Source organism: Gorilla gorilla, chromosome 21 (assembly GCF_029281585.2).
Source record: "Gorilla gorilla gorilla isolate KB3781 chromosome 21, NHGRI_mGorGor1-v2.1_pri, whole genome shotgun sequence".
Lineage (NCBI taxonomy): Eukaryota > Metazoa > Chordata > Mammalia > Primates > Hominidae > Gorilla > Gorilla gorilla.
In genome coordinates, this window is record NC_073245.2 from 68,768,768 (window position 1) to 68,788,028 (window position 19,261).

The 19,261-nt window shown below is 45.5% G+C and overlaps 1 protein-coding gene across 1 annotated transcript in view; it reads left to right on the plus strand.

Annotated features, from left to right (window-relative positions):
- Positions 1 to 16,890, plus strand: part of RTF2 (replication termination factor 2) — a 53,483-nt gene extending 36,593 nt beyond the window's left edge. Inside the window, exons 6-9 of the mRNA XM_055372890.2 lie at positions 11,340 to 11,453; positions 14,946 to 15,000; positions 15,117 to 15,212; positions 16,098 to 16,890. Of these exons, the coding sequence (XP_055228865.1) occupies positions 11,340 to 11,453; positions 14,946 to 15,000; positions 15,117 to 15,212; positions 16,098 to 16,276 (444 nt within the window). The 3' untranslated portion in view covers positions 16,277 to 16,890. The remainder of the gene's footprint in view (positions 1 to 11,339; positions 11,454 to 14,945; positions 15,001 to 15,116; positions 15,213 to 16,097) is intronic.
- The last annotated feature ends 2,371 nt before the right edge of the window (positions 16,891 to 19,261 follow it).

Here is a 19,261-nt window from a genome sequence, read left to right on the forward strand (position 1 = left end):
AAAGTTAACCATTCAGTTGACTGAAGCCATCTAGCATCCAAGAGATACATAGAGTTATCTTTCAGTGGAAATCATTGTCAAACTTATGGTCAATGATGGTGGTTAACTTTTTTCCCCTTTATGTAGTGCCAGAATCTGCACAAGAACAGGAATGATTTCCAGTTATAATTGTCAGAGTGGAATTATTTTACATTTTATGTTTTTGTCCAGGGTTAAAGTACTTCCAGGGAGTTGTTTCAAAACACATTGCTCTTGTAATTAGAGCCAGTGCCTGTGTTCTTTTTTTCTTGTAATTCTTCTACAGTCTTCCTCTCCCGACTCCCAACAAGCCTTCACAGCCAGTAGCAAAAGTCAGCAATATGGGTTTGATATCACATTACCTCCAGAACAGTTCGTTGAAGGATATAGTCTTTGAGAATTTGTTAGGATGGGATTTCATTTGTGGTAATTTCATTTTTAGGGTGAGTTGGCAGCATCCCATATATACTCTTTCGTTGCATTTTTGATATGTATATATTTTAAAGGAAATTCCTGTGAGTAAATAGATAATGGATGGGAACCTTTAAAGGTGAACCCAAAATATTTTGCCATATATTCTAGAATATTACCGTTTTAAAGCATTAACATTAATTTAACCAGCATAAGCAGTTGATTTAGCACCCAAAGTTTCTGAGAGCTTTACTTTTCAAAAAGGGTGGGGGTTGAGGGAGGCTCAATATTGCATTTACCTTATTAGGAACATCATATTTAGCTTCAGGAAATGGGCTTTGAATCAGGGCCCCAGTGTTAGGCTCACAGCCCTAGCACTTACGAGTCTGTTGGGCCAGTAATGGAAGCTCCCTGAGTGTCCATTTTCTTGACTGCGGATGTGGTGTATGGTCGTGTCTGCCTCACAGGGACACTGGGAGGAGGTGCGGGAGTGAAGGATGTGAGTTTCACACTGAGCCTGGCCCTAGGAGGTGCCCCATGCTCACTGGCACTCACCCTCGGAGTAATGCGGCCCCAAAACCGTAACTGCAGGTGCTCTCTTCACTTGTCCTAAAGTCCCTGTAGCCACGCAGTGAAAATGTGGTGTCTCTTTCTCTCTGAGCTCAGAATGCTGTCCAAAGCAGCCTCAATGTTAGCACAATGTTTTCTTGAGTTACTTGAGATGAGTTGGACGAATTTTGAATTCAAAAGCTGTCTAACTGTCCAGTGAAATGGATGCCTTTCACAAAATGCTTATTCCTAAAACATGTATAAATTATTTTAGCCATTTTGATGGAAAGAAGAAAACTTTATTTTAGGATATCCACTCAAAACAACAACAAGAAATAAAACATTTTAGTTTACAAAATGAGAGCTGAGGATTTGGACGTGGCCTTGAATCTGCCTCTCATGTGAGGGGTTAACAAATGGTAGCATTTTATATTTAAAAATCTAGTTGATGCCATACTGGGAAAATATTCTACTTTTATTTTCTTTGGCTTAAACAAAAAGTGGGGGCTATTTTTGAGAGAAAAAGACACCTGCAACACCTACATTTCAAATATTACTCATATTCTAATATTTTAAAACCACAGAGCAAAGAAAAACATAATTTACTTCAAAAAGTATACCTGTGGCCAGGTGTGGTGGCTCACACCTGTAATCCTAGCACTTTGAGAGGCTGAGGTGGGTGGATCACTTGAGGTCAGGAGTCTGAGACCAGCCTGGCCCAACCCAACATGGTGAAACACTGTCTCTACCAACAATAAAAAATTAGCTGGGCATGGTGATGTGTGCCTGTAATCCCAGCTACTCTGGAGCCTGAGGCAGGAGAATCACTTGAAATCAGGAGGCAGAGGTTGCAGTGAGCTGAGATTGCACTACCACACTCCAGCCTGGGTGACAAAGTGAGACCCTGACACACACACACACGCACGTACACACGCACACACACATACACCTGCTTAACCTTTGCCATTGTTGGGTCCTGCATAGCTACTGAGACGCTTACTAGGAGAAGCCCCCTGGTTCCTGGAGTGGGAGTCCTGGCGGTGTCAGGGCCCAGCCTGGCCTTTCTCTCCCATCGGTTCCTCCCTGGCAGCGGCGTCTGCGTCAGTCACTTGAGTAGAGTTGCTTGGCAGGTTTTGTTGCCATCTGTCCCTGGAGAATTTTATTCCTGTTGGTTCTGACCTACAGATTGAAAAGTTGCTGCTTTTGCTTCTCTGAGTATTTCCTTGGGACCGGATCCTTCCTGAAAAACAAAATGAGACAACAGAAGACGCCTGACCCAGATGAAGGGCGCACAGTCACTCACATTGAGAAAACTGCAGGATGAAATCGTGGCATTCATGGGTCAGCGTCTTGAAATTATTTTAAATACAGGAGGCGTGATTTAGTTATCAGACCCTCTCTCATTAAGGGGATAAATAAAAGTCACTTAAAAATCCTGTTTCTCCATAAATAGCATTCAAAAAAATCCAGACATTTTACAAGGCAGGGGCTGAGCCTTCTCTGTGCTCTGTAGCGCCCCCAAGGGTGAGTCTGCGCCATAGCATGTGGTGAAGGTGGGGTCTGACTGCACCCCTTCGCTAGGCTTTCCTCTTCCCTTCTTTCTCCACCTCTGGGTACTTTTCTTCTTAACATCCTTTTCTTTTCTGGTTTTAAAGGTTCTCTGCTTGCTGGTACTCTCTGCAGGCTTGCCACAGACAGCTCTATTAAGAATATCGGCACCAAGAGACATAGATCACACACCGTAGAGATTTCTTATCTTCTATGTGCCCTGACGCCTAAGCGGGATGTGTGGTCAGATGAATACAGATTCTCTTCACCTGCTCGTGGGGTGCCTCTGAGACACATGCTGCTTTTTTGCAGAACAGATGTTGCTGTTGCCATAGGACAGAGTGTTAGAAAAACACTGAGCAGACAGAATGTAGTCCCCATAATCTTCAGGGGTTGCGGCATTCATGTGGCCTTCCAGTGGGGAGACCCCATACATTTTGTTTATGTGATGCTCAGAGTCTGTGAGTTAAGGTTCTGATTTTATCTAGCAAGAATCAGAAAAGGTCAGGTCCTTTTATGTGTGGAAGAGTCACATTGCCATCTTGTGAGGTCTTGCTGTGCCTCTCTTCCCCTGCATCTTGAATGCTTGTTTTGCAACATGTCCTTGCTGGGTGCGGTGGCTCATATCTGTAATCCCAGCACTTTGAGAGGCTGAGGTGGAAAGATTGCTTGAGGCCAGGAGTTTGAGACCAGCCTGGAAACATAGCAAGACCCCGTCTCTACAAAAAATTCTTAAAAATTAGCCGGATGTGGTGGTGCGCACCTGTAGTCCTAGCTACTTAGGAGGCTAAGGTGGGAGGATTGCTCGAGTCCAGGAATTTGAGGTTACAGTGAGCTAGGATCATGCCACTGCACTGCAGTCTGGGCAACAGAGTGAGGTGCCATCTCATAATGATGATGATAATAATAATAATAATAATAATAATATTTGCCCTGTGGGGGCACCTGGACTAGACGGCAGATCTGTTCACACTGGCCCATTCCTGGGGGGTTGAGGGTTGGTGCTGGGTTTCACTTCTTGTCTCACATTCTACATCTGGAAGGAGGAAGCCATTCTAAGCCAAACAGCAGTGGAAGAAGCAACTGAGGAAACGCTGGGGAGCGTTGCCCACATTAAACGTTACACTTCCACATTGCTGCGGGAAATGCCAACACAAGAAGCAAACATACTAGACGAGCTGAGCCACCCATTTCTATTGGTAATAAATGGGCAAAGGGTAAATCGGCTTTGTGTATAAACCTCTTATACAGACTGACTAAAGTAAAACATTTAAAAAATGAAATCCCTAATAAATAAAAGGACATACGGTATAATTTACAAAACAGGTGTCGTGAATGCAGTGGGGTTTTTTAATGTTTCTTAATCCAAGCCAAAAAGGAGCTATCTCCCTTGCCATTCAGATTAGCATAAGTTTTCCTTCAAAACATACGATGTGATGGGCACCGTCACGTATGGGGATGTATATTTTCATGCAAGCTTTTGGGAGAACTGCTTGGCTTTAAAATCTCATCTCCTTTTATCCTACTTTGAAATATTTCCTTAGGCTCTGTTCTTATTCGTTCATTCAGCAGTTATTCACTGTGTCCATTGTGGGCAGAACCCTAGGCTCCTCCCACCTGGAACATGAAGACAAAATGCTTCCTGCTTGGGGCTAACAGTGTAGTGGAGGAAACACACTGTTTTAAAAGTCAGTACAAACATGCAGACATACACTTATTTACTCTAAGCCATGGGGTACTGCAAAAAGACAAAAACAGGATTCTGTGTTAGAGAATGACTACGTCTCGGAAGTGGAATTCCTAGGTCGGAGATGCATGCAGTCAGCTGTTCATTGCTAATATTATTGGTAAGGACAAAGATTGGGAAGCCACTGTTTCATTTGTTAAAGTGATATAAATATCTAGATACATTAGCATATTGCTCCTAATTTGACCACTGTTCCCCTCTTGGCACTTCCCCTGCTGGCCTTTTTAAAAATACTTTTAAAAAGCATCCAGAGGGCATATGAATATAAACATACAATTACTAGTTTGCTTTTTCCTTTAACTTATGATAAGCATTTTCTACATTGCCCCAAACTCTAACCGTATAATATTCCTTTTTGGGAATGTATTATGATTTTTTTTTTTGAGAGAGAAAGTCTCGCTCTGTCGCCCAGGCTGGAGTGCAGTGGCGCGATCTCGGCTCACTGCAAGCTCCGCCTCCCAGGTTCATGCCGTTCTCCTGCCTCAGCCTCCCGATCAGCTGGGACTACAGGCGCCTGCACCACAGCTGGCTAATTTTTTTGTATTTTTAGTAGAGACAGGGTTTCACCGTGTTAGCCAGGATGGTCTCAATCTCCTGACCTCGTGATCCGCCCGCCTCGGCCTTCCAAAGTGCTGGGATTACAGGCATGAGCCACCGCGCCCGGCCGTATTATGATTTTTTTAACCATTTCACCCATTCTTTGGACATCTGAGTTACAAGCTATAAAAAGGATAAAGATACAATTTTAAATGGATGTATAATTTCTACTGTACAATAACAGTACTCAAAAACGCATTAGCAGGAAGATATGGGTGATTTTTCTGTTGGTATAATAAATGTTATTTACTAAAGAGGTGGGGAGCAGGTCCCTGTGGACCAGCTGTGACTTTGCGGCAGCCCCACTCCCCATCTCCGCAGTAGCCCCTACCCTTGTTTTCCCTCATCCTTCAGGGATGAACCACTGTACTCAGGTCTCTCGGGTCAAGCACCTACCCAGAATGAGTGATGGGGCCCCTAGCGGTTGGGAGGACTCTGCCCAGTCTCCAGGGGCAATTCCTACCAAGGTCCAAGTCATTGAGGCCCTTGAGAGTGTGGGTTTGGTGTTAATGGATCTTTTGAATTTTTGAGAGAAAGAGCAAGATTACTCAATTTCTAATGTGAGGGGTTCCTGACTTCTTATTGTCAGTGGCCAATTCAACTTTAAAAGTACAATAAGTCTGGGCACAACACAATACGACTGTATGCAGAATAAGGTCCATGTCCTCTGAACAGTCTGATCTAGAGGAAGGAGACCGCTTACCCCAACACTGTCAGAAGGAGGGGCAGCAAGGAGTGATAGAAGCAGCAGCAGAAACCCGGGAGGAGAGAAAAAGAAAGGTGGGGGCGGCACCCACAGGGAGCAGACGCTGGGTTCCTCCCCACCCCTGGGCCCTTTACATCATAGCCACAGCTTCAGGCCCCACTGGGCCTTAACTACCACCTGGTTCTGTTCCTGCAGATTCTTTTTCATTCCAAGGAAGAGACCATCTTCCAGAGCCAAGGGAAGGCTCTACTCAGACCTCCCGTAGCGTGAGACTTCCCAGGGAACTTCCTCTAGCAGAGCAGGCTGTCCCTCCTCCTGTAGGGCCAGCTCTCTACAGTGATGGCTAAAAACAAGCTCCTTTTCTTCAAGGGTTGTACCAGTTAAGTGCTAGATTGGGCACGTGCTTCAGTCATTCATATAACTTCTCTATGGCACCACCCTCAGGGATTTGTGGGTCAAAAAGGTATCTTCAGTCACAAAAATTTACCAGACCTACCCTAGAAAAAAAGCTGACCTTAACCTGAAAATCACTTTTGGAGACAAGAACCGCATTAAATAACCCAGCTAAGGCAGGGGCTGAGGAGGGTCAGCAAATGCTTGTTGGTATCTTCTGTGCATTTGGGAGATGCTGGAAAATCTTTGGCAACTTCAGGAAAAAAAAGTACTTTTATGGCTTTTCTTGTGCTGATAATGTTTTCTACAGAAGAGATTCCGGGCATAGTATGTCTGTGATTGCTCTGGGCACAGTAGATCTGTTAAAATTACTGTTCCAGTTGTTTAAAGAATTTTGTTATTATTTGGTTGCCTGCCTCTATGATTTTCAAAGGCAGTGTCTTATGGAGTAACTAAATATTTTAGTTAATAACAGACCTTACTGGCATACTTTTAAACATCTATGACTATAACATTTAATAGAGTTTTTCATAGATATTAGAAAGATAAATTTTGGTTGATCCACTCAATATGTGACTCTTTGAAGTCATGTTACCTACACTAATCAAGATAGTGTGGTGCTGGCATGAGGACGGGCGTATACATCAATGGAATAAAATGGGGAGTCCGGAAATAAACCCTCACATGTATGGTCATTGATTTTTGACAAAAGGGCCAAGTCAATTCGATGGGGGAAAGAATAGTTTTTTTCAACAAATAGTGTGGGGTAACTGGATATCCACATGCAGAAGAATGAATTTGGACCCTTACCTTACATTGAATGTAAAAATAAACTCAAAGTGATCACAGACCTAAATCTGTAAGTTTTAGTTACAAACCACTTAGGAGAAACACAGGAGTAAATCACAATCTTGGGTTAGGCGATGACTTACTAAATATGACACCAAAAACGTAGCAGTAAGAGAGAAAATTGGTAAGTCCAATTTCATCAAAATAAAAAACTTTTGTAATTATCCAGTGTAAGATATTTTGTCATAACAGTCTTGGACTAAGACAGAACTTATATCCAGAATATGCTGTATAAAGACCTCTTAGAATGCAACATCAAAGAGACAAATAATACAATTAAGAAATGGACCGGGGATTTAAGCAGACATTTCTCCAGAGAAGGTATACAGATGGTCAGTTAGCACGTGAAAAGATGCTTAACATCTCTGGTCATTTGGGAAATGCAAATTAAAACCACAATGAGACAGCACTTCACACCCATTAGGATGGTTATAACTAAAAGGAAAAACGGGCCGGTTGCAGTGGCTCACACCTGTAATCCCAGCACTTTGGGAGGCGGGTGGATCACCTGAGGTCGGGAGTTCAAGACCAGCCTGGCCAACATGGTTGAAATGCCATCTCTACTAAAAATACAAAAATTAGCTGGGTGTGATGGCGGGGGCCTGTAATCCCAGCTACCCAGGAGGCTGAAGCAGGAGAATCGCTTGAACCCAGGAGGCGGAGGTTGCAGTGAGCCGAGATCATGCCACTGGACTCCAGCCTGGCGACAAAGCGAGATTCCATCTCAAAAAAAAAAAAAAAAAAAAGAAAAGAAAAACGATGACAGGTGTTGGGAAGGATGTGGAGAAATGAGAATCCTCAGGCATTGCTGGTGGCAATGTAAAATGGTGCAGCCTCTTTGGAAGTTCATCATTTGAGGAAAGGCAGTTCCTCCAAAGGTTAAACATAAAGTTAACTTATGGCCAGTCATCCCAATCCTAGGTATCTACTCAACAGAAATGAAAACAACTGTCCACAAAAGACTTCCATGTGAATTTCTTAGTCTGAAAGTGGAAACAACTCTGTCAGCTGATTCATAGATGAAACTTTATTTGGCAATAAGAAGAAATGTAGTTCTGATCCATACTATAACATGGATAAATCTTTAAAACATTATGCTAAAATCCAGTCACAAAAAAAAAACATGTATATTGTATGATTTCATTTATAGAAATGTCCAGAAGAGGCAAATTTGTAGGATGGAAAGTAGATTAATGGTTGCCTAAGACTGAGGAAAGGGGAATGGAGTGAGCGCCAGTGGGTATGGGATTTCTGTTGGAAGTGATAAAAATACGCTAAAATTAGATTATGGTGATGGTTGCACAACTCTAAATATACTAAAAGCCATTGAATTCTATAATTCATTATGTTATATAAATGAGATTTCAGAAAACCTGTTTTTTAAAAAGGCAAGTTAGGTAGCAAATGCACGTGGTGCTGAAGCTGTTCCTTTTAGAGCTGGCTCTTAGCATTCTGTGTCCTGAGCATTGTACTGTGAGCTAAGAGATAGAACATGATTTCTGCTTCCCCCACCCCTAAAAAAAGGTTTGGGAGATCAGAAGATGTAAAACAGAAACCCAGAATGCTCTTCTAAGAGTTAGCTACAGAGTAAATAAACGTTTGAAGAGACTTCCTCAGGCAGGGGAAGACAGAAGTTTCATAGACAAGATGATAATAGTAAGCTCACTGCTCCATTTTTTATTTTTAAAAACTTGCCATCCAACTCATAGAGGGCAGAGACTATGTCTTAAATAACACAGGGCCTACCAGCTTCAGGGTAAAATCAATGAAATCTTTAAACTGAAGCTAGGCGTGGTGGCTCACGCCTGTAATCCCAGCACTTTGGGAGGTTGAGGCGGGTGGATTACCTGAGCCCAGAAGTTCAAGACCAGCCTGAACAACATGGCAAAACCCTGTCTGTCTCTACAAAAAATACAAAAATTAGCCAGGCATGGTGGCGCACACCTATAGCCCCAGCTACTCAGGAGGATGAGGTGGGAGGATGGCTTGAGCCTGGGAGGTGGAGGCTGCACTGAGCCATGATGGCGCCACTGCACTCCAGCCTGGGTGACTGAGTGAGACCCTGTCTCAAAAAAAAAAAAGTTTACATGACTATGAGTATGTTCCATAAATGAATCCTTTGAATGTTATATATGCTATGAATATTTCACTTAGCCTTTGGCTTATTGTTTTTTGTTGTTGTTGTGACATTGTCATGTAAAAGTTTCTAATTTTTACATAGTAAAACTTGTTTTTTTAAAATAAGTTTTTAAAGTTTAAATAAAAATTATTTAAAATAAGTTTTAAAGCTTTAGATCAGAGGTCCCCAACCCCCATACCGGTGACAGTCCGTGGCCTCTTAGGAACCGGACTGCACAGCAGGAGGTGAGCCGCAGGCGAGAGAACATTAGTGCCAGAGCTCCATCAGCGGCATTAGATTCTCATAGGAGCACAAACCCTGTTGTGAACTGCGCACGTGAGGGATCTAGATTGCGTGCTGCTTATGAGACTCTAATGCCTGATGATCTGAGGTGGAACAGTTTCATCCCAAAACCTTCCCCCAACTACCCACCATCTATGGAAAGATTGTCTTCCATGAGACTGGCCCCAGGTGCAAAAAAGGTTGGGGACTACGGTTTTAGATGACATTTCCTACCCTAGTTATAAAACACATTTTCCTATAAATTCTTCTTTCCTTTTTTACATTTAGGTGTTTGTAACCTTAGTCCAGGGCTTCTCAACCTCAGCACAGGGGCATCTTGGCTGGGTAACTCTTTGTGGGGGGGCCATCCTGTGTACTGTATGATGCTTACTGCATCCCTGGCCTCTACCCACAAGATGCCAATAGCACCTGCACCCCAGATGTGACAGCTAAAAATGTCTCCAGACATCGCCAAATGTCCACTAGGGAGCAGGATCAACCACTGCACTTGGGTTAGACCCCAAGTGGTTAGAGAGCCACTGCACTTGCGTTAGACCCCAAGTGGTTAGAGAGCCACTGCGCTTGCGTTAGACCCCAAGTGGTTAGAGAGCCACTGCACTTGGGTTAGACCCCCTTTTTTTTTTTTTTTTTTTTTTGACACGGAGTCTCGCTCTGTCGCCCAGGCTGGAGTGCAGTGGCACGATCTCGGCTCACCATAACCCCTGCCTCTCGGGTTCAAGCGATTCTCTCACCTCAGCCTCCCGAGTAGCTGGGACTACAGGCATGTACCACCACACCCAGCACCTCCACACACAGTTTTTGTATTTTTAGCAGAGACGGGGTTTCACCATATTGGTCAGGCTGGTCTCGAACTCCTGACCTCAAATGGTGATCCGCCCACCTCAACCTCCCAAAGTGCTGGGATCACAGGCATAAGCCACCGTGCCCAGTCTTAGACCCCTCATTTTTGCAGCTGAGGAAACTGAGGCCCAGAGAAGTGGTGTGGCCTGAGCCAGGTGGCCTAGACAGATGGTGGCAGAAATCTCAATTCAAAATGCAGGACTGGGAACCTCCACTCGTCGTTCTCGTTTTTTCCCTGTTTTTCCTGTCCCCAGCCGTGAGTACCTCTGCTGTGCTAGGCACTGGGTAGCTGCTGGGGCCACAGCAGGGAAGAAAACAACATAGACAAAGTGATGAAGACAAGACTCCAGGTCATGATTAGTGCCATGGAGCAAACACAGAAAGAGTGCTGGGATCCCACCAGTGACAGCATGGTCACAGGGAGCCTCTGCGGAGGTGGCTCGCTCACTGACAGCTCTGTGAGTGTGGGCATGCCTTTGGTGTGTATGTGTGCGTTTCTACCACCACAACACTGTCAGGATGGTCTAGACCCTGCTCGCAGTCTTGTTCTGCCGGGGTGTGTTGGGCGCCCCCAAGGCTGCCGTCATGCTTGGGGGTTTTCTGAAAGACTTGAGACTTAGCATATGGTTGTATTCAACTAACATTCACTGCAGCAGCGTGGTATGGATACACAGCTGGGTGTTAAGGGAAAAGGAGCAGGTAGCAGAGTCTGGAGGAATCCACGTGGGGCTTCCTTACGCGCACTCCCTCCCTCAAGAGGTTGCACGAAGTGAATACCTCCCCCCGCAATGAAACTGCAACACGTGTGATGTTTTTGCCCAGGGAAGCAAATGAGAGACTCAGTACCCAGAGTTTTGGCTGAGGGCTGGCTTTATACCCTCGGCCTAGCATGTTCCAGAATTCCACACTCCCATAAGCAGGTAGGTGTCAGTACAGACCACATTGTTCATACAAAACGGTCTAGGCACGGTGAGCCAAGCTACTCTTGTCAGTTAAAAAATGGCGGGAACCCTCCCAAAATCCAAGTTCCCAGACACCATCCAGGCACCAGCCTTGCAAGTGATAGCACTCTTAACCTGCTACGCTGACACTTTGCTGTGTGCGGGAACTTTCCAAACCAAGGCTTTGACCAGAAAGCCGGTAATAGTAATTTCCTCGGAGCCTGGGGGCCACTGCTTGGGGCTGAGAGTGGGGGACTGAAGCGTGGCCTCCCCATTGACTGGTGATGGAATCTGCCCTCTCTTGTTTGCCCTCTGCAGTGTGGGGCTGCCTTCCAGGAGGATGATGTCATCGTGCTCAATGGCACCAAGGAGGATGTGGACGTGCTGAAGACAAGGATGGAGGAGAGAAGGCTGAGAGCGAAGCTGGAAAAGGTAATGGGAGTCTTCAGGTTCCGCCCAGCCCCCATCTCTGCTCCAGAGCCGACTGCAAATCACTGAACTGAGCTGGCAGCTGCTTAGGGGTTTGCATGATCAAGGCGATTTTTATAACCTAGAAGGGCCTGGACTGTAGAAGCAGATTCCAGCTGAGGCCCAGGCACTGCCTGGCTGTGGTGAGCACGGCGGCTCTGCTCTTCCCCGCCGAGCTTTCTCATCAGTGAAGTGGGATAGTGACAGCATTCGAGGGCACGGAGCTGTCAGCAGGCTCCAGAGACCATGGCCATAAAGCACTGACACTGACACGGCCTCAGCAAGCCCTTGGGGAAGGGCAGCCACCACCGTTGCTGCTGCTGTCACTTACTGTTGCTGTTGATTTAAGGCAGTACATACTCAGGTCTCATAGCTTGTAAAACAAAGGAAAAATGAAAAGTCACCATCATCCCAGCAAAATGTAAGGCTCCCCTGCTGCCCAGATTGGAATGTGCTCGGGAGGGCCCTGGCAGTCTGGGCTCCAGCAGGCCTGGGTGGGCCTGGGTGCCTGTGCGTCTCACCCACTCCCAGGGCGTGTGGATGCAACTCCTCAGGGTCACACTTTGAATAACAAGGAGCTAATGAGTAGCCTTCCCAAAAATGGGGGCCAAATCCCTCACCTTCCTGAGCCCTCCCACGGGGAGAGGGAGGGTCTTTTATGGAGCGTGGTGCTTCATCGTCCAGAAGGGAGCCTGGTATCCAGAAACAGGGAAAGCATTGCTGAGTAACATGGCGGAGTAAGCAGGCTCCAGACAACGCATCCACCAAGAGTTCTTCCATGCGCTGGTGATTCCCCATCCAGCAGTAAATGTTGTTCATGTTTACAGATGATAGCTATGGAATACAGGCCTTTCGTGAGTGGCAAATTTCTTATTCTTTAAAAAAAAAAAAAAAAAAGTTGGGTTCAGGATAAGCTAGGGAGAAAACTTTATGTGATCAGAACTAAGGCAAAAGAATGCTTGAAGTGCTAGAAAATTAGCTCCAGTAGGCTGAGGACATAAAATTATGAAACAAATCACCTGCCCTCACGTGGACGTGCATTTTACCAGTGCCAGTCCGAGGCGAGAGTGATGGAGTACCTGAAGATTTTTCAGAGGTTTGGGGTTTTTAAAAAATCATAACAAGACAGGACCGTATCACCCTGGAATAATGTGTAATTCGTGGTTGTGAGGCTTTAAAAAGCCGAGGCTTGAGCACATGGTAGCAGTATTACCGTTATGCATGGATCCAGAATGATCAGAAAGAGCCAAAGGCATTTGTATTTTCTCCTTTCATCATTTTACTTAGGTAGAAAATAATGTCTGAAAATGGCTCTGTAGTTCAAGGAACGGTGCCCAAACTCTGAATTCAGATGCAAGTAGAAATACTCCATGGAGCAATATTATAAGATGTTAATACAACATTCCTAACAACTGTTTAAAGAGTCACTTGGTAGGCGGGCGTGGTGGCGCGTGCCTGTAATCCCAGCTACTGGGGAGACTGAGGCAGGGGAATCACTTGAACCCGGAAGGCGGAGGTTGCAGTGAGCCGAGATCTCACCTCTGCACTCCAGCCTGACAGACTCCCTCTAAAAAAAAAAAAAAATGCCGCTTGGCCATTTAAATGCTGTGTTCAGGTTGAAAAGTAAATACATGTGTATCTTATATAAAGTGTGTTAATTCTAAGTTGGTTTTCTAAATTACTATGATTTCATTATTGTAAGAGAGAAAAAAAGAGGGAAACTAAGTTTGAGGTCTTTTTAACTAAGGACAGTTGCCAAAAGCCATCTCCCTGTTCTTAATTGCTACCATTGATCAAGCTCAGTTTTAAAAAACACAAAAGGGCAGCCGGGTGCCGTGGCTCACACCTGTCATCCCAGCACTTTGGGAGGCCGAGGCAAGCAGATCACTTGAGGTCAGGAGTTCGAGACCAGCCTGGCCAACATGGTGAAACCCCATCTCTACTAAAAATAAAAAAATTAGCTGCATGTGGTGGCGTGCGCCAGTAATCCCATGTACTCCAGAGGCTGAGGCGGAAGAATTGGTTGAACTTGGGAGGCGGAGGTTGCAGTGAGCCAAGATCGTACCACTGCACTTCAGCCTGGGCAACAGAGTGAGATTCTGTCTCAGACAGACAGACACACACACACACACACACACACACACACACACACACACACAGGGTGAGATTCTGTCTCAGACAGAGACACACACACACACACACACACACACACACACGGAAAAAATGCATTTCAAAGGAAACTACTAGAAATGTTCATATTCCCTTTGACCATTTTGCTTTCGTGAGTTTTCTCTGTCACAGGTTTCCTGCCAAGTTAATTCAAAGCCCAGTGGGACTAACATGCTCCTCTCTGCAAAATATTCTCCAGAGCTTCTGGGAATACCTCATAGCTACTGCTACCAGGATACCAAAATATTTCCCAAATACACTTGCAGCTGGAAGCAAGATATAACATTTCCTCTCTAACTCCTTCTTGCCTGTGCTTTTCAAATAACCTCAGCTGTGAATGGAGGGCTTAGAAGTAAACAGTTGTCCCTTATTTGTTTGAAGGACCGAGTATCAGTTTTCACAGATGTGAATGCTTGCATTGCATGTGTGAAATGCACAGAAGGTCTTTATGTTTTGTTATAAATCACACTGCATGTATATGTTAGAAATTCAAGTCCTGAGAGGTCTTTCTTTAATGCTCAGTGCTGGGAGATGGCTGAAGTAATCAGGCTGCATATTTTTAGTGCCACCTTTTGGATGCTTAGGAAATTGACATTTTAAAGTAAATTAAATGAAATAGTCCTACTTGTCATTTCTGCGATTAAATCAATTCCAACACAGCTGTGTGACCGTAGAATGGTTTATTTTATTATTGCTGATCAAAATAACTATTATGAGTAACAGAATTCTAGTGCCTGGAAATCTAACAAGAGTAGTTTTGAGTTTAGAAGAATTAGCTCAACTGTCTTTAATATAAACTTCAAGGCCTTACACTTGAATAACAAATACCAAAGCAGTTTGGCAGCTTTGAAAAAAAGTTAGTGGAATGTGCAAGATTTAGTTGGTGTTTATGCTGGCTGGACTTCACATACCCATATATACTCTGTGTTACTCATTTAAGTGCGCTTTTGTATACAGTTGTCACCATCAACGTTGGCCCTTATTACTGAAATCTGTCAGCCTCATTTAAATTTTTGCAAATGTGATTTGGGAGATGTAAATATAAAAGTGAGCAGCTCTGTGCAGATACATTTTTGTGTGAGGCAGAAGTGCATGACTGGTGTCACATGCAGAGGGTGAAGGCTTTAGGAGTTATGGAACATCAAAAGCCTTCTTCAGAGTGACTGTCTGTCTCATGTGACTAGCATCAGTCAGTCAGACAGGGCCCCCGGGACAATGGGCAGCCACACTGACGCTGAAGTGGAGTGAATCTGAGCACATCCTCCAACATTCTCTATCTTTTTGTAGAAAACAAAGAAACCCAAGGCAGCAGAGTCTGTTTCAAAACCAGATGTCAGTGAAGGTAAGATCCTTCAAGAGATCCTTATTTTAGCAAAATGCGACTCTAGGGCAGTCTGCTAATATGTTCATGCTTTGTTTTGCATTGTTTTTGCTTTGCTTACTTTGTTTCTTTTACAGAAGCCCCAGGGCCATCAAAAGTTAAGACAGGGAAGCCTGAAGAAGCCAGCCTTGATTCTAGAGAGAAGAAAACCAACTTGGCTCCCAAAAGCACAGGTGGGTCCTGTTGTAGCTACAGGGAGCTGTTTCGAGAAGGCTGGAAACCCAGGTGGCCGAGTCCAGGTTTCACTGAAGTGGGTGGATGGGAAGCCCAAGCCTGTCCTATGTCATGTCTCTAGAGAGTGCACTGAACTCTCTTTAGGGGGGTAACTAAGAAATATTGAACACACCCTCATCAGGAGCCGTGGCAGGAGTGATGGGGTCTGGGCACAAATGCTAGTTGTTTAGATTCCTGTCGAGTAAGTGCTTGGTGCCAAGCAAAAGAGGTTGCGCTGAGAACTGGCTCAGATGTTGCACAGAGACTGTCAGATGGACTGTGGCTCAGGGCCTGCGGGGAATGCCCCCAGTTTCTTTACTCTTGGGGCTTTCATGGGCTCCACGTGTGGCTCTCAGAGTCCTCTCTCTGCTGCCTCTTGACCAAGGATCAGTTTCTCCTAAAACTCACTCTCTTTAACTCAAAGAAAATACCATTTATTTCACAAAAAGAAAAATACAGATTCATTGTTAAGAGTGTGTGATCGTGTGCTCTAAGTAGCATCCAGGGTGGCTGACAGGCTCCCATCCCGGCTCTACATGGGATGGCCACTCAGGTTCCTGTGCCCGTTTCCTCCCCTGGAACGCAGGCCCTGCCTCATCAAGACAATCTAAGTCATTCACGGGGCTGGGACCAGTGTCTGCGACAGAGCAAGACAGTAAATGATAGATGTGTCGTGCTGTGTCTGCTTTGCTGGAGTTGGCAATTAAGATGACGTCCGCCAGCACTCACACAGCCAGCAAGAGAACGTCTGGGACAGAGTGACTGATGGGCTTCCCTTCTGAGGATGCGAAGTTTAGAATCATCTTTATCCCAACCCTGACAGTTTTGGCTCTTCATTTTTCTAGCAATGAATGAGAGCTCTTCTGGAAAAGCTGGGAAGCCTCCGTGTGGAGCCACAAAGAGGTCCATCGCTGACAGTGAAGAATCGGAGGCCTACAAGTCCCTCTTTACCACTCACAGCTCCGCCAAGCGCTCCAAGGAGGAGTCTGCCCACTGGGTCACCCACACGTCCTACTGCTTCTGAAGCCCACACTGCCACCGCTCCTGCCCCAGAAGGTTGTTTAGTTTCCACGTAGGCAGGTCGCTGTGTGCCTCTGAGTGCACTGCTGTGTGTTCTCTCTATAGTTCTGTGTCATAAAGCTGTCCTGGCCAGCCTTCGAGCTGGTGTGGCCACTCTTGATGTGAGGCGTGTGGGTTCCAGGGGGGACATGGGAGGGGCTGCACAGTGGCCCGAGGTCGTGCTTGCTTCCACCTGCAGGTGCCATTTGGTCCTTTCCACGGCCAGGAAGCCCTGTGGGCTGCACTTTTTATGCTTGCAGTAACAAGAGACTCCAGAGTCCTCACCGGTGCAGAGTTGGCACATATTAACTAAAATTCTAATGATCTTGCTACCAACAGTAAATCAAGTAGGCCAAGTGAAACTGGGCTTTAAAAAGGATGGATTTCAAATACACTGTGCCCACTAGAAGCTTTGAAGGGCCTCGTCCCTCTGCTACAGCCCTGGGAGGAGCCAGGATCCTTGTTGGTCTAGCTAAATACTGTTAGGGGAGTGTGCCCCATCTCATCATTTCGAAGATAGCAGAGTCATAGTTGGGCACCCAGTGATCGGGTTCAAAAATAAAGCTGGTCTGCCTCTTCTCTCCTCTGTGTTTTTATCTTTTCTACCTTCTGCTTATGCTTGGGTAAGAACATTGCAGCCGTTGCATTGGTGATTACAGGAGTCATTCCATGAAGTCAGAAGAACCCACCCTTCTCTCCTCCAGCAGATGGTAAAGGGAGAATCGTACCCAAAAAGAGGTGCATTTTATCTGCCTATAAGGTGTGTTGACGTCAATAGCTAGTGAAACTTCTCATGAGACTCCTAATGAAGAACCAAGAGCCACAGGCCTCTGCGTGGCTTTCTGCACACGGTGGTATGACTGAGATAGTGACTGGTTCTCTATACAGACCCCGGGGCCCTGGGTTTCCTTCAGAAGCAGAAGGAGCTGTGGGAGGTGAATGGTGGGAGGTGAGCAGGCAGGTTCTGTGGGAGACACAGACACGTGGGCAGAACTCCAGGGAGAGGCCAGCGAGGGAGAACCACGTGTGGCCCTGCTTTTTCTCAAACCCTGTGTGGTTCCCGGCTTCACAGTTGATGGGAAGGTTTGGCCCCATGGATATTTTGACATTGTGAGTATAGAGCATTTCAATAAAAATTAAGTGATGAGTTTTTGTCGTGGACTTTTCCAGAACAAACCTGGATTAGCCATTTAATTTCCCCAATTTTCTATACAGCCAAACTCAACCATTTTCTCATTGTTTTTATTTCCCTTTTTTTTTTTTTTTTTTTTTTTTTAAATTTTGAAACAGGGTCTCACTCTGTCATCCAGGCTGGAGTGCAGTGGCATGATCATGGCTCACCATAGCCTTGACCTCCTGGGCTCAGGTGATCCACCCACCTCAGCCTCCTGAGTAGCCAGGATTATAGGTGCGCACTACCGCACCCGGCTAATTTTTCTATTTTTTGCAGAGATGAGGTTTCGCCATGTTGCACAGGCTGGTCTTAAACTCCTGGGACCAAGCAATCTGCCCACCTCGGCCTTCCAAAGTGCTGGGATTACAGGCGTGAGCCACGCTGCCTGGGCCCCCTTTTCATTTTGTTAATTTATTTTCACAACAATCAGTTCCTTCTTCAGTTGGTTAACACTATTTTCTATCACTGTCTCTTCTTCCCTATTTTAATTTTACTGAGAAAACTTGATCAATCCTTTTAGTCACATTTTACTAATTATAATTTCTGCCATCGTGAGGCATTTTTTTTCTTTTAATGACCATTATTTTTACCAGGTTCGGTTTTCTGAATGTTAGCCTGAATCAGTTTTATTTTGCATTGAATGTATTGACTGTGTCCAGTTTTTTCTGGTAACTGAGTCACAGCATCCTCAACACAAAAATTTCAGCATCTCAAAGTCTTCTGCTTTGGGCCTCTCTGAAATAAACAGGCTGTGGGCCTCCCTCCAGCTGCCCTCAGGACCATCCATGCAGGAGGGATCAGGGCTTCCTTGGAGATTTCTAGCCAGCCTTTAATATTTTGCTAAGGCACCACTCTTCAAGGCTTCTGGCCAGCTTGAGGGAAGAAGGTATCCATGATCTGTGCTCCTGCTGGGCATGAGGCCTCAATACACCAGCGGCTCGGGAGGGCTGATCATTCGCATTATTTTTAGGGCTCACTGAGCAGCCAAGCACTTGACAGGCTTCTTCCCCTGGGACTCCCCAGCCACCCAGTGCAATGGGAAGATGGCCATCCCCCACTTTATAGGTGAGGTGCCTGAGGCCCAAAGCAGCAAGGCGAATGACAGTTCTGCCTGGCCACACCGCACCTTCTCCCCATTCAGTCTGTACCAAATGAAGGAATCAGTGGCGGCTGGGGCAGGCTCCCACCCAGGCGCCGAGACCACGGGTTCAGGTGCTGTGCCCAAGAGGAAAGTGGGGCATCTCCTAGCTCTCCCTCCTCCTCTGTCCACCTCCAGGACCCAAGCTGCTTTCCACCAAGGAGGGAGCTGGGAGGAGAAAATTGAAAAGATGTTGAAATTCTCCAAAATAGCATCTATTCAATTTCCCACAGTATCGGGGGAACCAGCCCCCAATATTTCAACGTACGTTCTTTTCTCTTTTCCCTAAGCATCGGCCAGTCTGAGAAAGAGTACAAAAGAGAGAAATTTTACAGCTGGGTCTCTTGGGGTGACATCACGTCGGCAGGTTCTGTGTTGCCCCCGAGCCGCAAAACCAGCAAGCTTTTATTAGCAATTTTCAAAGGGGAGGGAGTGTACGAATAGGTTGTGGGTCACAGAGATCACATGCTTCAAAGGCAATAAAATATCACAAGGCAGATGGGGGCAGAGCGAGATCAAAGTCCAGGGCAAAATTAGAATTGCTGATGAGGTTTCATGTCCCACTGTGCACGCATTGTCATTGATAAACATCTTAACAGGAAACAGGATTCAAGAACAGACAACTGATCTGACTAGAA